The sequence below is a fragment of the Meriones unguiculatus genome, chromosome 11 (genome assembly GCF_030254825.1).
Source record: "Meriones unguiculatus strain TT.TT164.6M chromosome 11, Bangor_MerUng_6.1, whole genome shotgun sequence".
Classification (NCBI taxonomy): Eukaryota; Metazoa; Chordata; class Mammalia; order Rodentia; family Muridae; genus Meriones; species Meriones unguiculatus.
The window spans coordinates 82,533,423-82,553,148 of NC_083359.1; the positions used below are offsets into that span (position 1 = coordinate 82,533,423).

Sequence of the window (19,726 nt, forward strand, 5' to 3'; positions counted from 1 at the left end):
GCAGTGTTTCTCCCTGGGCAGGAGTTTCTCTCCCAGGCAAGGCTACCAAAAGCTGCCCCAGTGAGCTCAAAGCACAGGCCACTGCCTAGCAACTTACTAAATAATGGGTGGCAAAGGCTTTTAAGGTCCTTTAACTTGGAAGAAACTTCAGTACATTCAAAGTTCAAACCCAAACTAATGGTTCTTATTTATGGAAAATGACACATTTTCTTAAAAGAATGATTGCCTCGGAGGATAGTCACAACATAAGAGTGTTTTCCAAAGAGAACTGGAGACATAACTACATTGATTCATCCATTCTGTGTTTGTAAAAAACAAAACATTAATTTAGAAATATAAATGGTGCACTCATCTCTTTACAAGATGGGTATGGGGAAAACTGGAAAAAAATGACTTAGCAATTAGTAGCTGAACCATGTTCTAAGAAATATTAACATATTAAGAGCATTCAAAATTCAAATATGTCTCCTTGGAATTATGTTTACATTTTAAATGAATTCTTTATTTTACAAAAATCTTGTGGACCAGGCTAGACTTGAGTATCAATTATCCTGATTCCAACAGGGCTTTGAGAAATGAGTAGGAGGTGCTTCTGGGCCTTTGGGTGCTGAGCAAAAATAATTTTAGATTTTTCTGGGATTAAAATGTAGTTTCCGAGTTACATTGGACAGACATAGGACAAATTACATAATTGTTGGAGTTCTGCACATCACCTAATGTAACCAGGAGTCCTACAGCCATGACTGCCTTGGAGAGTTCAATTCTTTAATTAGGTGTCCCATTGACAGAGGTCCAGGTCCCATTAGTTAGATTAGGACCCTCCAAGTAGGGAAAATTGGGGCTACTCAGGCAATCCTAAAGCAGGGACTTAAGTGAGCAGCTCCTTGAGTCATTGGGAAACAGTGACAGGAGGTGGGTGCCCATCCCAGAGAAGCCAAAGAGCATAACTGGGTTTCTCTGAGGAGCTGGTAAAGTGGTTAGCTGGCTTTGTGGATCCACGAGTACAAATCCTACAGAAGCCTGTTACCCGGAGAAGGGATTTCAATTTCTTGATAGTCTGAGAGAGAGAGAGAGAGAGAGACAGAGACAGAGACAGAGAGACAGAGTGACAGAGACAGACAAAGACAAAGATACAGAGACTCAAAGAGAAGAGAGAGAGAAGGTTAGAACAGGTTGGACCCATTTGCCACACAGGCTGTGTTTTGCTTGATCTAGTACCATCTCTAGATGTGAAACTTGAGTTTGGCGCAATTGCTGTTTTTCACAAGAGACCTTCTAGCCCCTTATGGTTAGAAAGTTGAGGGACTCAGTTCCTTGGGAGACTTCCTCTTCTGTTCATCCACAGAGTAAGAAATCTATACACAGGAGAAGAGTGGTGTGTGTGCTTGACCAATCAATGAGATCCTGGGCAAATAAACGAGAGCTATCTGTAAATTCTTGGGATAAAACAGTTTGATCATGGCAACTCTTAAAAGGGAAAACATTTAATTGTGTCTGGATTACAGTTTCAGAGGTTTAGTCCATTATTGTCATGGCGAGAAGCAGGGTAGAAGGCAGGTAGATGTGGTGCTGGAGAGGCTGCTGAGACCTCTACATACGGATTGGCAGGCAGCAGGAAGATAAAGTCAGGCGTGGCTTGAGCATCTTAGATCGTAAAGCCCGCCCCCAGTGACACACTTTCTCCAACAAGGCCAAGCTTTCTAATAGTGACACTCCCTATGAGCTCATGGGGCCATTTTCATTCAAACCACCAAACAGTCCAATGACCTGTCTGGCCTTGTAAACTGGATCTTCAGAGGCAAAGAGAGTTGATTATTGGGTGGCATGGTGGATACAAAAGAAGGCCTTTAATTTTTCCTTTTTTCTTTTATTTATTTTTCTCTCATAAAATACATCCTGTCTGCAGCCTTTCCTCCCTCCACTCCATCCCGCACCCCTTTCCTTCTCCCCCAGATTCACTGCACCTCTCTTTTCCCTTAAAAAAGAGCAGGCCTCCCAGGGATATCAACTGAGCACGCCATAACAAGGTGCATTAGAATTAGGTACAACCCTCATATCAAGCTTGGAGCTGGCAACCCAGTAGGAGAAAAGGGTCCCAAGAGCAAGCAAAAGATTCAGAGATATCCCAACTCCCACTGTTAGTAGTTCCACAAAAGCACCAAGCTAACAACAGTAACGTATAACATACATTAGAATGGTTAGTGTCTCTGGTACTAAGTGAGTGATAGAAGAGAGCACCCCCCCCCATTAAGCACACAAGAGACTTAGTAAAATATCTTCTTAGTAGCTAGGCTAATAAGACCCTAAAGACAGCTAAGTGATTTGAACTAGGACCTGGAGAGACAGGCAACATGGAAAATCAAGAATGCAAGGTGCATTGTGTTACCTGAAAGGTTATCTGGAGCTTGTCAAGTTGGGCTAATATCATAGGACCTTAGGATGATCCCAGGACTCATCAATATTCTAAAGGAAGAGATGGTCTTGGGGCCTCTTGGACCTCTTGGACCTATGGGACATTTTACATTCCAATGATTGCCTTGGTAGTTAGGATAGGGTCCAGATAGAGTTAAGGTATGGCTGGCTCCCAATTAGGACATTCTTTCTTGAAATGTCTGTCTTGTCCACAGAGAAAGCATGCCCTGGAAGGACCTGTTGGAATGGTTTCTCTCTAGGTCACCTCCATGATAGCTAGGATTTCATGATGTCTCTTATCTTTTCCCCTTTACTTGATGTCTTGACTGTAATAGACTGCTCAAGTGGTCTAAATTCTTGCTTGGTTATTAAGTAGCTTCTGTAGATTCTACAGATGTCTGATGCCAACTGGGTGGTAGAATTGTTCCTTTGGAAGGACTTTATCCTTCATGGATTCTGGAGTTATGTTTTTGTATTGCCTCCCTCCATCTCTAAGAAAAGTGATGAGAGGCTCATGGTCACCCCAAATTACAGTAGTTAGGTGAGTATAACTGGAGGACTTTATTTTGGCCTTATGGGGGCCCTCTAAAATACAGTACGTGAAATGTTTGCAGTTACATGTCCTTCTCTATTCTCCATTGTCTCATTTGAGCCCCGAGTTTGAGAGGGTCATTGCTTATTGTCACGTAGAGGCAGAAGCATGAGGGACCTGCAAGTGTGTTGTGAAATAATCATTGCTACTGTTGATTGTTACTGTTGTTTATCCTCTGTTTTTCTATGAGGGGTCAAGGTTGGATCCAGAATAAATATAACAACCTGCCAGGACCTGTACTTATTGGTCAGGGTTTCCAGTGAAACTTTCTAGTTCCCTTGTCATATCTTTAAGCTCAGTAAGGGAGAAAGGCTGGTGGACATATATGGTCACAAATGCTGTCATCACTTCTTGGAGAGGAAACACCCTAGAAGTAGAGGCAATAGGGTACCTTGGGAGCCTGACGTAGGAGATCTCCTGGTTCCCCAGAGTAAGGTTGAGGCACAGGGCTTTGGGTACATTAAATTTGAAGACTTAGAATTGAGTGCAGATACTGGAGTGATGGTTTTAGGCATTGGATGCTCAGACCCCTTTTTGAGGGAACTGGTCTGCAGACCATAATGAGAATAGCAGGATCTAATTGACAGCTATCAGCTGGTTCTGGGTAAACCTGGAGAAGAAAAGCTGTATATAGGGAATTTCAGACCATTTTCTCTCTCTTTTGCAAAATAGGTCTAGTTGGAGGATTACTGTAATTTAGGCTCCCTCGGGATGGCCATTCTTAGCCTCCCAGAGGGTTTCGCAGCCAAGCCTCATGGAGGAAAAAGATGAGGCTTTGCTTTCTAGAATTTCCATGGTCTAATTCTGTCTAGTGTTTCATTAGACATCTGAGAAGCAGTTTTGGAGATATTATGGAGCTGACTTGTCCCATGTGCCCAAAGATGAAGGAGGAATGATAGAGAAATCTTGGGTTGGGTTGGTCCATTCCCACCCCTCGCTCCCCAGTAGCCTCAGAGGACAACTCCAGCCTGTTGAGAGGCAACCAGTGGTCTAGTTGGTCCAAGTACTGGAATTTTCCCACTCACTCATGGTTTGGCAACGGTTTCCCCCTTTTCCTATTTCCTCCGACGTGTAAACCAATTGAGAAGACCATGTTCCTCTCTTTTCAAGCCTGCTGGGGCTTTCAGATCACTGAAACACCTCATGGCTGTTTTCCCTCCATGTTTCATGTTAGGCTCCCTGGCAACAACCTTCTTAAAGGAGATGTTCTTCTTCTTCTTCTTCTTCCAGAAAAATATAAGGAGGAGTAGAGGCTATTAGAAAGATCTATAGAATATTTCATTTATGGCAAGAAAGAATGAAAGCTCATTGAGTCCACTTCCTGTTTCTCTTCTCAGATGTTTATGTTGTGTTAACCAAGGTCCAGGCATGGTGTGAGGGGCTGTGAGTCCCAGGTAAAGGCATGGTTGGTCTTCCTCACAGCTGCCAGATGTGGTCCCTGAGCTTGGGACTAAATGTGAGTCTTCTGAGGATGTTTTTCTTTGGGAGTCTTGTTTCCAATAGTCAGGGGAATCAGGGCATTAGGGTGTCAGAGTTACATCAGTTCACACATTGCAGGGTTATGTCTTTTGTCTTTTAAGTATTCTGCTTTCTGCTTACAATTCTCAAAAAAAAAAAAAAAGTCAGAAAGTGTGAGAAGCCTGATCAAGTGATTCATAGAGCGGTTTAATAGAAAGGTGTACGGTACAGGACTAGACCCTGACTTGATTGGCTACAGCAGGATTAGGCACCACAGCAGCTGACCTTTGCTGGAGGCATTCCCTTCTTTAGGAATCTCCACTGAGGCAAAAATTGGGATTCTTGGCTTCACCATTAAAACAACTAATAAAAGGATTTCATGTTTGAGCCAGTATGAAGCAGGGTAGAAGTTTGTTAAAGGGCACACCTAAGTGATCTATGGATTTATAAGGGATGTGTTTTGGGTGTGGGAGTGAGAGAGAAATGCCAAATGATGGGTTATAGACCATTTGCTCCACATAACCACAGTTTATTGATTGTCTTTAAGGTTTTTCTTTAGGAACACACATACTATATCTGCAGGCAATTTTGGCTTTATTAGTGATGTCTGAAGTTTCCTGACTCTGACATCCTGACAGGCAAACCAGAGCCCTGGATAATCTCTCTTTTTTTTTCCAGTCCCCTTCTGTTTCCATCTTTCTTTTGAACTTCAGTTTGTTCACAGTGCTCAGACTTGGCTTCCCGGAGACCAGTTCATAGAATCGTCTGTCCAAGGCTGTGTGTGCATTCATTTCCCATTCCTCTCTTGAATTGAATTTATTATCGCCTGGTGCCTTCGTCTGTCTGGTTGCACTGTTACTGGCTCTTTAAACTGAGTGTGACCCAGATGGAACTGCCATCTTCCCTTTCCAACCTGCCCCTCTCCTCTTCACCAGCTAGTGGTTGCTTGACTTATTCCTAGGCAAAGGTCAGCCTCATCTTTTCTTTCTTGTGTAGCAGTGATTTGCTGAGGCCTGGGGATCCCATTTCCATACACACTTTAAGAAACTATCATTTCTTTCCCTACTTCCAGAGACATTCTTTTAACTTGGAACCTTAGACCCTTTGCTTGGATTATAAAACAGTCTTCCCAAATTACCTCTCCTCAGCCTCCACAGCTCCAGTGTCAATGGTTATATTGTAATTTTGACAGAATGGTCTGCACATGTAATTCTTGTAACCATTCTGAGTGAAGCTAATTCAAGGGGCAGGCCAGAAGTTCATTGTCACAGCACATAGGTGAAACAAGACACCATCAGTAATGAAATTTAACACGAATCCCTATTGAAGGGTCTGTATCAAATTCAAAGAAAGGGAAGCACTTGGATTACCAGATTAACTACACAATAACGACCACTCGGATGGAATACAGAATTTGCTTGAAATAGTACCAGAAAGCCTGTGTTTTTTAACCCTTTTATCTATATCTCAATGTTATAATAAACATAACTCCCCATTCTTTGCTAGACCTTGAAGTTCCCCACAAATTCGACCTTTTATCTACGGTTATTTTTGCCTAGAATGGCCTGGAGTCCATCATTGTCCTTGAAAATCTCATCCTGGAAAGCCTGGGTACAACAGAAATAGCTTCCAGAAAGCCATCAAAGATTCTCGCCTTCTGCATTTGTCTTAATAGCTGCCAGGAGGACTTTACCCAGTGCTCATGGCTGTTCCCACGTCATACCTTTCATTCTTGCCACTCACACATGTTCTTCCTCTCCTAGTGAGCATGTGAACTTTACCCCATTCATCGCTGCGCCCCCTAAATTGAAAACACGTGTAGCATAAAATATAACTAAGCCATGGTTAGAATTTGTCCCCCCAAATTCATATTTAATCCCTGATGTGACAGGGTTAAGAAGTCAGGCACATTTATTACCACACCCCCTTGAGAGTGTCCAATCTCACCTTATTATGTGAGGTAAGCTGAGTGGGGCCTGCTTGGTACTTGTGTGGGAGAGGAGATCGTACCATAAGTTTGCAGCTCTCATGAATCGGATTAGAGACTAGTTTCTTCCGCCCTGTGAAGATAGCAGCCACCACATCTGCCAGTGTCTGGACCTCTGGTCTTCATCAGTCCCCCACATTGTACGAAATCAGTTTCTATTGTTTGTAAATTACCTAGCCTTAGGTATTTTGCTCTAGTGGTATAAATGGACCAAACACTGTATAAATGTTGTTCACCATAATGATGTTGCCACACACCATGTATCAGTGTTTTGGTCAGCGACGGACCACATATACCCAGTTGCTTCATAAAATGATAGTGGTGCTGAAAAACCTCCATGCGGTGATAGTAGCCATCATCCTGTCAGAGTGGCACATTAGTCACGTGTCTGTGATGACTCGAGTGTGAATAACTCGTTGTGCTGACAGTGAAAGTTTAGCGAATATAATAATATATAGCATACAATGTTTGATAATGATGACAAATCTTGTTACTAGATTATACATTTACTATGTTATACTTCTAGAGTATAATCCTACCTATAAAGAAAGGTTATTATGAAACAATGTGCACGTTACAATGGCATCAGCCTTGTATATCTTATGTTTACCACTTTTATTGACTGCATCAGGAGGCTCTGTCAGTGAGTGAGGGGTATCATCTGGGATTACAAAGGTACAATGTGTGATGTTTACATAAGAGGATTGCCCAATGATAGAGTTCTTAGAGCACATCCTGTCATTCAGTGACCCATGCCTGATTTATAAGGACAGGAAAAGGAGGGGACCAGGCCTTTGGACACATTGTTTCTTCTTTACTTTTCCTTTCCCACTCCATGTTTCCGTCAGTTGAGGGCTGCCAAAAATTTCAAGACCTGGGTCAGTGTCCAGTCTTTCCCAGAGGGCTTCCTTGTGGGTCTAGATGAATGTGATTCCTTTACCCTGTGGACACGAGTGTCCACTCAGGATGATAGTTCATTGCCATTACCTGTCATCAGGGCGCCACAGAATACCTGGTAGGTCAAAGGCTCTGTGCCTTGCACTATGAGGGAAAAGCTTTGCAGAAGTGTGGAATTCAGGGTATTGATCTAATAAAAGATCAGATAAAAGGTTCGCTCTGATTAAAGTGTGAGGAAGGGAGGATAAAATAACTCATGGCAAGTATGTTGACTCTTACCTTTCTTGTTGTTGTATATGGCATCTTCAGAAAAATTCAATTGCTTTGCCAACAGTTTCCTCATAAATAACACGGAACTAATGAGATCCATGTAATAGGGCAGTTCGTTATAAAGAGTGTGTGAAGGTCCATATATTGGCTAGAATTCTTCACTGCAGTGATGCTACTAAAAATAATTAGGGTGTAACATGAAATAGCATGTTCAATGGACAGCATACAAAGAACTCCTTTCTCTGTGTCACCAAGTCTTATGGTGTCACCTTCTTGTCTGCTGAAGATGGAAGAGCTTCTTCATTTGGTCTTCCTTCTTCTTGGTACTACAGATGGTGTTCCATTATTACTGGAACTGCAGATTTCTCAGTCTTGAGTTTCCAAGAGAGAGCTAATGAGTTGCTTACATTTCCTCCACACACACTGTGGTGTCTTCTACCCATATTGTTGCTTTTAAGCTGCTCTTCTCCCTGGAAGGTAGCATCTCAGCCAGGTGAGCAATCACAGGCTCAGTGAGCATCAACTGGAATATCACTCTATCAGTTTCTCTGACTAATTTTCAATTCCTACTCAGGTTTAGGTGAACTGGTACATACTACTTGCTCATGGTATGGTTGTTGAATGACTAAGTAGACTTTCTTCATTGTCTCCCAGTCTTATCTTTTTTTTTTTTTTTTTTTTTTTTTAAATCTCTGGCCCAAACTCTATTCTATACTATCTATGGGTTGTCAGGTATGAAGGCCCTTCCAGATATGACAACAAGTTCCCAGGTGTTAGTAAAAAACAGTAACAATAGCTCACATATACGGTCACATCTGAACACTTTAGTTGGATACAATCTTTTCAGTGTACCTGTGTTTTCATTTCCCCCTTGCCAGGGCAGAGGTTCTCAGCCTTCCTAATGCTGCAATGACCCTTTCACACAGTTCCTCATGTTGTGGTGACCCCCAGCCATAAAATTATTTCATTACTGCTTCATAGCTGTAATTTTGCTACTGTTATGAATCATAATGTAAATATATGATAGGCAGGATGTTTGACATGCGGCTCCTATAATCCTTACACCCCAAAAGGGGTTTTGACTTACAGGTTGAGAACCACTGCGCTGGGGTCTAACCTTAACCTTGGGAGAAGGGAAGACTATCATCCTACAGTCTCCTACGCTAAATTCTTTAATGAAATCCACGTTGGCTGATAGCAACTCTAAAGTCCACTAAGTACCCAATATCCTTAGTGCCGGAATACAGCTGTTTTATTTTGTTTTCTCTTGATGTTCTGCTTTAATTACATTATTGAGCATCAGGTAATTTAAGCTGATGCTTACAGGACCAAGTCATGAGGGACCATTGCATTTAAATCTCAGTTTACTAGAGTTAGCCTTAAAAGGAGTTATAGAAATATGAATATCAGTGATAGAGTATAAAGGCAAAGGTTGAGGGAGGTTTTCACTGTGTTTCTGGAAAACAAAACAAAACAAACAAACAAAAACAGAGGAAGAAAGCATTATGGGAGTGCACTGCCTGGTGAGTCTTCGGCCAGGAAGAATATTTTTTTATTTTCTCCTAGTAAGCTGGGAGCTGTGACGAGGGTTATCCTACCTGTGGTAGGAGCAGCTGACTGCCCAGCAAGCAGTGGCCAGCATGGTGTAGAGGGAGGGCTTTGCCAGGAATCTGGGGTTTGGAGCTCAGGGCACTGCTTCCCAGCTGCTGTTGAGGTCAAGTTCTTTGTCCCATGCCCTCCCCCATCCCCACTCTCCCACTCCCACCCCAAGATCTAGTTTCCTTACACAGAACATACTGGTGAAGTTGTCCAATTTATCTCAGTTAGATTTGAGTTTTGCTGAAACAGTTTTTTAGTATAAATTTATTTATGTTCCATGTAATGTGTTCTGAAGGATACGTGAGCTGCACGCTAAACTATTATTTGTTTGTGTATTTGAAATTCAAACATAACCAGCCATCCTACACTTCTGCCAGAACTCTTTTTTTTAATTATAACTTAAACTAGTCTTTCTTTAAAACAGTTAATTACACTGCAATAATACCAAAAGTAATAAAGCACATAACTTATTAGATCTCAATAAACATAAAAAATTTAAGTTGAAGTTATAGGATTTTTTTCATACTTCTGATGAGAAGAAGTAATGAGTTTTAAAGATTTAAGGCAGCTTAACAAGCTCTAAATTTAAGTTCCAGAGTGTAAATGTTGGGCAACAAAAGTAAGGAAGCAAATAAGCAGAGGAAAAAAAACAAAGAAGAGATTTTGTGTAAATATTGCCTACTTCTTCAATGCAAAGCTGATCTTACACTGTAGAACTCTGCTTATACTGCACAATAGGCCCTGGCTATTGTGAGCCCTTGCTTGCTCACTGTCTGCCCTACTACATTCGCAAGAATCTTGAATTATTTCCCAGGCCAAGGATGTAGAAAGCCAATGCTTTATAATAAACAAAGTCAGATGTGGCTTTTATTTGTTTCCCCTCTCAATACACTGAGATACTCTAAAGCCACAAATTTTGGCTACCACCCTCTGCTTCTCAGTTGGAGTTGTGGTAAGTAGTGAGGATTGTAAAGGCGTCTCCTTGACTTAAGTATTTTCTATAGATCCCAATTCCCATTCTTTTTTTTTCTTTTTTTTCTCATTTATTTTATTCACTTTACATCCTTGTAGCCTCTTCCCTCCTTCTCTCCCAGTTAACCCCCTCTCCCCCTCCTCTTTTCCTCAGAAAAGGAGCTCCCTTTCCCGTCCACCCCACCTCATCAAGTTGCATTAGGACTGATCCTCTTCGCCTGTGGCCTGTCAAGGCAGTCCTGCCAGGGAAAAATGGTCAGAAAGCTAGCAAGTGAGTCCATGTCCGATGCAGTCCCCACTTCCCTTACTAGAGGACGTACTTGAATCCTAAACTGCCCATCTGCTACATCTTTGTAGGGAGCCTAGGTCCAGTTTGTACATGGTTCTTGGTTCAGTCTCAGCAAACCCTTCTGGGCCCTGGTTAGGTGGCTCTGTTGGTCTTCTTGTAGAGTTCCTGTCATCTCCAGGTACTTTTCTCTTTTCTTCGCTGGGTCTCAGCACGTGTTTTGAGGCACTGCTAAGTCGCGACTATCAGAGCACAACCTTGACAAGCTCCTATCTGCAAGCTTAGCAGTGTATTCTTCAGAGTGTCAGGGGTTGGCACTCTCCCACAGGGTAGTCTTTGGTTGGACTAGGCATCGGTTGGGCATTCCCCCTGTCTCTGCTCCATCTTTATCCCTGCACATCTCGTTGGCAGGGTAAATTTGGTGTCCAAGTTTTTGTGGGTGGGTTGGTGTTCCTCACCCTTTACTAGAAGACTAGTCTAGTTAGAGGATGTCTTCTTCAGTCTCTATGCTCTACTGCTTCAATTTCTTAAAATACATGGTTGTAAGTGGAATTGTTGGAACAAATGGAAATGCTGTTTTTAATTTCTGAGGTACTGTTCTATTATTGTCCATATCAGGTGCTCTTCATAGTTCTTTTTTTTTTCCCCTTTTTTAAAAATTTTTCATCAATTACACTTTATTCATTCTGCATCCCCCCATAAGCCCCTCCCTCTTCCCCTCCCAATCCTACCCTCCCTCCTCCCTCTGCATGCATGCCACTCCCCAAGTCCACTGATAGGGGAGGTTCTCCTCTCCTTTCTGATCTTAGTCCATCAGTTCACATCAAAAGTGGCTGCATTGTTCTCTACTATGGCCTGGTAAGGCTGCTCCCCCCCAGGGGGAGGTGATCAAAGAGCAGGCCAATCAGATTATGTCAGAGGCAGTCCCTCTTCACATTACTATGTAACCCAATTGGACTCTGAACTGCCCTGGGCTACATCTGTGCAGGGGTTCTGGGTTATCTCTATGAATAGTCCTTGGTTGGAGTATGAGTCTCTGGGAAGTTCCCTGTGTTCAAATTTTCTTGTTCTGTTGCTCTCCTTGTGGAGACCCTGTCCTCTCCAGCTCTTACTATTTCCCACTTCTTACGTAAAATTCCATTCACTCTGCCCAACAGTTGCCCATCAGGCTCAGCATCTGCTTTGATAGTCTGTAGGGCAGACTGCCAGAACTCTTAAGTGGTGAGTGTTTGTGCTGAGTTTAATTATGTTGTGTTGTGGTGATAAGGTGGCATCACATTTACCACCACTCATGAAGTTTTTAATTTGTATATAGGAAAACCAATGACTTTTATCAGAACAATACTAATAATTACTCTGAGTAAATTAATACTAGATTATTAATACACATTAGCCTTGTGGAGATCAGACCATAGCCGGCTCCTATACCCCGTATTGTGTGAAACAGCGGCTTTCAGGGTGTGCCTTGCCCTGAGTGACTCCATTTTGCGCAGCATTTGGCTCCATCTTGAGTGGGGACGCAGAGGCAGAATGACCGTGTACTTCGTGCACACAGACACAATCCCCTGTCCACCACTGATCGTGAGGCACAGACCAAAAACTTATTCCCCAGAGAAAAAGAAAATGGCCACCCATAAGCTTGCTAAAGTAGATCAGGACATACAGGCACCTGGTAACATTAAAGCCATGTCAGGAAAGACATTATAAAAAACCCCCAGACCAATGAAGGATGCGGCCCCCTCACCTGGACCCCACGAAGAAAGCGCGGGCACACTGCTGGTGGTTCTGTGTAATGTGACCCACCAGTGTGGGTATCCAGGAGGGGTGAGGAGAGAACTCCCAATTGTCTCAGAGACCAGCTCAGCTCAACCCCCACTGCCTGCCGCCACCTGCTATGACTGTCAATCCGTCTGTTTGTCTGTCAGTGTCTTGTTCTTGCTTACGCTATTCTGTCGAGACACTGCTGCCTGGCTGGCTCTTTAAGCCTCCAGCAGCTCTTCAGCTGGGTTCATAAATATCTTACACCTCTGCAGTAACTCTCGCTCTACTCTTGTCAAGCCTTCGCTCCTGCCTCCAGTAAGGCCCCTGAATGCCTTGTAGTCTGGCCTCTAAGTTTTTTGTGGTCGTCCTGTAAAACACACACACACACACACACACACACACACACACACACACACACACACACACACACAGAGTGCTGTGTAATGTGTGAGATCTGAGCGTTAACATTAGTAACCAAGATCAGAATAAAAGGGCACGGATTTGCCAATGGCCAGCTATCAAGGAGAATCGGGACTACTCTGCAAATTGCAATTGACGTAGCTTATAACCCATTTTATTCAATAAATTCTTATATTTTGGAAAAACACAAGCATGTGTGTTTCTGGCATTGCACACGCACAACAGTGTAATATTAAGGAAGATCTTTAAATGGCAACTTGCTATACAAGGAGCCATTGGGGAAAAGTGTGAGGCTAGACTAGGAGAAGATGAATTGTAACTAAGATTGACATGTTTGTGGCTTAGGTGTGTTTTTGTTGTTGTTTTGTTTTGTTTTGAAGTGAGGGAGATTTTTACTAGAGTCTAAGGAAATGCGGCTATGTTAAAACAGATAGTACAGTTTCTGGCAAAGACAAGAGCCTTTAGTGCCCCCTGGTGTCTGTGCACTCTAACTGCAACATGAGCAGGCGCTCACTTAGAGGAAAATCACTGTCAATCAAGATATTAAACTCTGGGCTGGAAACGTACCTCAGTGATAGATCTCTTGTTTTGCATGTGCCATGCCCTGGGTTCTATTCCAGCCATGCAATAACAAATAAAGCTTTACACTGTAAAGAATCTAACGATCCGAATATAGCAATGAAAATAACAGTAAGATCCCTGAGCATTGTGTCTTTGCCCATTTATTCTCTCAAGCGCAGGCTTGAGGACTTGCAGCTGGCTAAGGGACTGTAGCCAGGAGAATGATGACATCATCAGAGTGATCAGGTAGAGGGCTTAGCACGGAGTGTGTGTGTGGGGTGGGAGGGGCAGTTAAGGGCAAGATAAAAATATTTTTGTCTAATGGCTTAGAATGGTTAGAATATCCATAGTGTTGCTGGGATTTTATCCAGTGTGCTGGGGCTGGACAAATTCAGAGAATGGGGATAAAGGGACAAACAAAAGAAAGACGTAAAACAAGCTTTGGGTTTGTATTGTGTTGTATGCAGCTTATTCAACAGACATGTTTGAAATACATATCATGAGACAAAAATCAGGGTGGAAAGCAGCATATAGTAGAAGTTGACAAATGTCAAACAATTGATGCTGCATTTGAATCATGGCACCTTTTTTATTTTATTTTTTAATTTTTATTTTTTTATATTAATTACAGTTTATTCACTATGTATCCCAGCTTTAGCCCCCTCCCACTTTCCCTCTCAATCCCACCCTCCCTCCCTCATCTCCTCCCTGGCGCTCTCCAAGTCCACTGATAGGGAGGTCCTCCTCCCCTTCCATCTGATCCTGGCTTATCAGGTCTCATCAGGACTGGCTGCACTGTTTTCCTCTGTAGCCTGGTAAGGCTGCTCCCCCTTTAGGAGGAGGTGATCAAAAAGCCAGCTACTGAGTTCGAGTCAGAGACAGCCCCTACTCCCCTTACTAGGAGACCCACTTGGAGACTGAACTGCCATGGGCTACATCTGAGCAGAGGTTCTAGGTTATATCCATGAATGGTCCTTGGTTGGAGTATCAGTCTCAAGAAAGACCCCTGAGCCCAGATATTTTGGTTCTGTTGCTCTCCTTGTGGAGCTCTTATCCTCTCCAGGTCTCCCCTTCTTTCATAAGATTTTCTGCACCCTGTCCAAAGTTTGGTTATTAGTCTCAGCATCTGCTTTGATACATTGCTATGTAGAGTCTTTCAGAGGCCCTCTGTGGTAGGCTCCTGTCCTGTTTTCTGTTTTCTCCTTCTTTTAATGTCCATCCTGTTTGTCTTTCTGAGTGAGGATTGATCATTTTACCTCAGGTCCTCCTTCTTGCTTAGCTTCTTTAGGTGTACCATTTTAGTATGTTTATCCTATTTTATGTCTAATATCCACTTATAAGTGAGTATATACCATGTGTGTCTTTCTGCTTCTGGGATACCTCACTCAGGATGATCTTTTCCAGTTCCCACCATTTGCCTGCAAATTTCATGATTTTCTTGTTTTTAATTGCTGAGTAGTATTCCATTGTGTAAATATACCACAGTTTCTGTATCCATTCCCCTGTTGAGGGACATCTGGGTTGTTTCCAGGTTCTGGCTATTACAAATAAAGCTGCTATGAACATGGTTGAGCAAATGTCCTTTTTGTATACTTGAATACTTTTTGGATATTTGCCTAGGAGTGGTATAGCTGGATCTTGAGGAAGCACTATTCCTAATTGTCCGAGAAAGTGCCAGATTGATTTCTAAAGTGGTTGTACAAGTTTCCATTCCCACCAGCAATGGAGGAGGCGGAGGGTTCCCTTTTCTCCACATCCTCTCCAGCATGTGTTGTCACTTGAGTTCTTGATCTTAGCCATTCTAATGGGTGTAAGGTGAAATCTCAGGGTCATTTTGATTTGCATCTCCCTGATGACTAAGGATGTTGAGCCTCTTTTTACACAAGAACCAAATAAGGCTGAGGTCAGGGAGGCGGAAGGCTAGGGAAACGGCTTATTAGGAGAGCGTCTGTCTAATCCATGTAAGGCTCTGGGTCCTAACTCAGCTCTGAAAAGTCAGGGTGTGATGAGTCCAGGGTAAGGTCATCAGCTGAGTCAGCTTGAGAGTTTATAATACATCTCCACTAAAAAAAAAACAAAACAAAAAACAAAAAAACAAAAGAAACCAAAAAACAACAAAACAACAAACAAACAAAAAAACAAAAAACAAAACAAAACAAACAAACAAAAACAAAACAAAAAAAAAACTTGTCACTTGTCACAAATCCCCGAGTCTGTTGAAACATGGATGTAAGTGGAGTCTGGTTCTAGCCTGGCTGCTCTGACCCCAAAAGCCTTTTGCTGTCTTGTCTTCTAGATTTTTCTAAACCCACAAAGGTGGGATGGGGCATTGGGTCTATCAGAACCCCTTCCCTAGCTTCTCATCCTTCTCTTCTGCTATTTCCCTCTTCTGTAGCCCAGGGATGTCCAGCCTTTTGAGAGAGAGAGAGAGAGAGAGAGAGAGAGAGAGAGAGAGAGAGAGAGAGAGAGAGAGAGAGAGAGATTTTCATTATTTTTAAATACATGTAGGTATATGAGTATGCGTGCATGTGGTTCCCTTGGAGCTGCTGTGACAGGAACTCGTGAACCGCCTGATGAAGGTGCTGGGAACTGAATTCCAGTCCTTAGGGAAGAGTGCTCTTCCCCATTTCTCTTCAGCTCTGCATCATGCCAGATCTTTGAGTGCTGCCTCGCAGGCAGCCCAGGCTTCCTCCCCGTTCCCGAGGACGTCTTTCACAGGCGAGGAACTGAAAGTAAGGCCATCTTGCCCAAGGGCCCCACACCCTGTTAGATGTGGTAGGACCCTAGTGGAAGCAGAAGTCTTTGACTTCCGGGTCAGGCTACTCCTTCCATTATATTTGCTGCACTAGCCTACCACCAGCAATGTTGGGCGGTATTATTATTTTCTTTTCTTCCTCTGTTTGTTTTTGTATGGCTGTGACGTTTTCAAGACCCCTACAAATGGACAGTGTCCAGCCAAATCAATCCGGATTCCTTAGAGCCACGTAAGGAGTGACTCTCAGGAGACCACTGCCTGCTTTCAGCGGAACTCCCATAGTCAACACTGTGACACTGTTTGCTGAAGGTCAGCAGGTCCCAGACTTGGAGTTTACCTAGAGGATGTCAATCCAGAAGCCCCCAGACAGGGGGACTTTCAGGGTATAATAAGAATGCTATTTTGAGCCTTGATCAGTCTCCATCCAATAGGGCGGGGACAGCTCTTGAAAGTCCTCCATGTCCCCTACCGACCAAGGACTCTCCCAGGAAGATGACTGGTTGAGGCGTGGTTCCACCGGAGCCAGAGTCAGTCCAGTAAGAAAAACCCTGGGGTTTGTCTATGGCTGATGTGGTGCTGGGAGTGCTTAGATGAAGAAATCAGCGTCCTGGCGTGCCTAGAGCGAGGTGCTTGGGAAGGGAACAGACAGACATTCTCAGATGATTCCCTCTGTGAACCTGGACGAGGAGCACGCCGTTCGGAAGTGGACAGCGAAGGCTTCCTGGAGCTCAGCGTTGCAACCTGGGCAGTGAGGCTTGTGCTGCTCCCTCTCCCCCCTCCCCCCCGCTGTCTGGTCCCAGGCACTGCATGAAACACTGCATGGCGTTAACGTCTGCCTGCGCTAATTTTGCTCCCCTCTGGGCCATCCTGGATGGAGGTTTAACTGAGAGCAAGCTAGCCACTAACAGTGTATGCATACTAAGGTATTAATTACGCACATGTGCAGATTCCTTTTGCAACAAGAGATATAAAAGTACCTCGTGTCCTTTCTTTTCCTACGGAATGACCAACATTTCCTTTAAATGTGCCTCCCTCCCTTCCATGTAAAAGGGTAGTAATATGTCTCACTGTGGTTACGTTAAGCTTTGTAGAAATAGGTGGTTTGGATGTGAGCTCTCAGCTAGAGCTTCTGCGCTGCGCCTGCCTGTCGCCATGATATGGTTATGGATTTTAACCCCCTGGAGCCACACACCCCAAATTAAATGCTTTCTTTTGGAAGGTGACTTGGTCACGGTGTTAAACAGTCACTGAGACGGTCTTGCTGGGCTTAACTCATAAAGCAAACTCTATCACAGTCATGCATAGATGGGGGAAATTCAGCATATGGGGTCAGTGTTTTCTGGAGTTTCAGGCCTCCACCAGGAGTCTTAAAACGTATACCTCATTAGTAAAGAGGAGGAGAGAAGTGTTTGCTGAGGACCTGAAAAGCAAACCACACATGTATTTATTTATTTATTTATTTTTAGAGACAGAGTCTCATTATGACAGTCTATCCTCAAACTCACTGTGTAGCTAAGTATTGTCTTGAACTTCTGAGCCTTCTGTTCCACCTTCCACGTTCTTTGATTATAGTTGTGCATCGTTATGGTTTATCTGGTGCCAGGAGATCCCATCCAGAGCCCTTTTCATGCTAGACAAGCACTCTGTCAGCCGAACCACACCCCAAGCCCTGATTCACACATGTTAATTATCTTATTCTCATTTCCTCCTCTTCTGTCGTTTTTGGTGGTATAGTGTCTTTGTCATCAGACGTCGTGATACCGTGATACAGAAAATTTGCACAGCAGAATCACTCACTGTGTTCAACCTTTATTTCCTGTCTTGTAAGAAACAGAATCTTCACAACTAGGAGAATTTTGACTGAGCAGTCGACAGTCTTAGGGTACCACTGATGCAAACGAAACACCATGACCAAAAAAGCAAGTTGGGAAGGGAAAGGTTTATTTGACTTACACTCCTAATTATGGAAGGAAGTCAGGACAGGAACTCAAACAGCAGCAATCTGAAGGCAGGGCCTGATAGAGGCCATGGAGGAGTGAGGGCTGCTTCCTGGCTTTGCTCCCTTTGGTTTGCCCAGCCCACTTTCTCTTAGAACCCAGGACCACCTAGTCCAGGGCTGGCACCACCTACAATGACCTGCACCTTCCCCCATTGGCCACTCAATAGAAAGATGCCTTACAGTCTTGCCTCCAGCCCGATCTTATGGAGGCATTTTCTCACTTGAGGTTTTCTCCTTTCAGAAGACCTTAACCTGGGTCAAGTTGACACAAAACTATACAATACATCAGCTTTCTGTTACTGTAACAAATACAAAGGTAATCAATGTGGGGAAAGAGAAAAGGTTTATTTTGCTTCACATTTATGAAGTTTTCTGACCTGGTTGTGCAGACCCACTGCTTTTGGACCTGTTGTAAGGCAGGAAATCTTGCGAGGAGCACGTGGTGGAGTAAAATGCCGACCTCCTGGTGACCAGGAAGGAGAAACAGAAGGAAAAGGAAGGAGCGGGCCCAGAGAGCAACCCCAACAGGCCTCGCTGAATGTTTACCCTGTCTCCAGAGCTTCAGGATGGTGAGCAAGATTTAGGGCATGCACCTTTGTGGGGACATTCAAGAGCTAAGAGATAGCAGTGCTTTAACCTGCTAGGGTTGCTGGTTCAAGCACACAAATTCACTGTGGTTAGTTTAGGCTCAAGCGGAACTATGGAGTAAGGCACAGGATTGTCAAGAAGCCAGGGATTCGTGTTGAGGACCTTATAGCTGCACAAAAGGGCCAGATATCACAGAACAGTGCACGAGAGCTTCAGGTCACACCGATGGTCATCCCTCTGTTATTTTTCCCTCTGATACTGGGAGCCAGTGGGCATCAGTACTGGTGGGTTGGATTAGTCCACACAGATGCTCCAGTGCAAGGCCGATTCCTTAGCAGAGCCTGGCTGCTCATCTGTATCCATGCTATAGAACAGGCAGGGAAGGGCGAACTTTAGTGTTCAGTACCAAGAGTGTGAGCTGATTCTGCCTCCCACTAAGATTCTTGAGGCAGGGGACTTCCACAACAGCTCAAAATGCCAGGCAACCGAAAGGGATAAATTCCCCCACAGATTCAGGGGGATCTTTTGGAGCCTGCAAATGGGAAGTGGAACCTTAGCCATAGGTGTGAAAACCTGCAAAGAAAGCCAGCAATGGCCTATGGCATCTTTCTGTCTCTGTCTCTGTTTCTATCTCTGTCTCTCTCTTTTTCCAAGACAGGGTTTCTCTGTGTGTAACATTGGCTGTCCTGGATTTACTTTGTAGACCAGGCTGGTCTCGAACTCACAGAGATCTGTCTGCCTCCCCTCCCTCCCCCCAGACTGCTGGGATTACAGGCATGCACCACCTCGCCTGGCTCCTGTTTCTCTCTTTGCCTCTATGCTGTTTCCAAGCCCTCTCTGGTTTTCACTGTAGGAAATCACTTATTTATATGCTATAAATCGTCTGTTTCCTCTTCTTCCAGAAACACCTCCTCATTCTCCCTGAAGACGTCACCAGGGCCTTGTCTCTGGCTCAATGTATAGTCCTGATTAGCCTAGAACTTGTTGTGTAGACCAGGCTTGCCTTGGGCTCAGAGATCTGATAGTGCTTTCCTCCTGAGTGCTCAGATGGAAGGTTTGAGCCATTACACATAGTCTTGGGTAATGTTTGTAAGTGGTTCTATTTCCAAAATCTTTGGCCACTCAGATCATGAGCCAGTTAATGACTTTTGAGGGGGGTGGGGAGGAAG

General features: G+C 43.8%; 1 protein-coding gene across 12 annotated transcripts in view; it reads left to right on the top strand.

Moving 5' to 3' along the window:
• Positions 1 to 19,726, top strand: part of Tnfsf4 (TNF superfamily member 4) — a 142,863-nt gene that overhangs the window by 15,750 nt on the left and 107,387 nt on the right. For 2 of the 12 annotated variants that reach the window (XM_060364557.1, XM_060364555.1), the window contains exon 2: positions 18,359 to 18,538. The exons of 9 other annotated variants lie outside the window; for them this stretch is intronic. In XM_060364557.1, the coding sequence (XP_060220540.1) occupies positions 18,359 to 18,538 (180 nt within the window). Of the gene's footprint in view, positions 1 to 18,358; positions 18,539 to 19,726 lie in introns of those variants that run through there. One more of the 12 variants, XM_060364560.1, reaches the window with a different exon arrangement.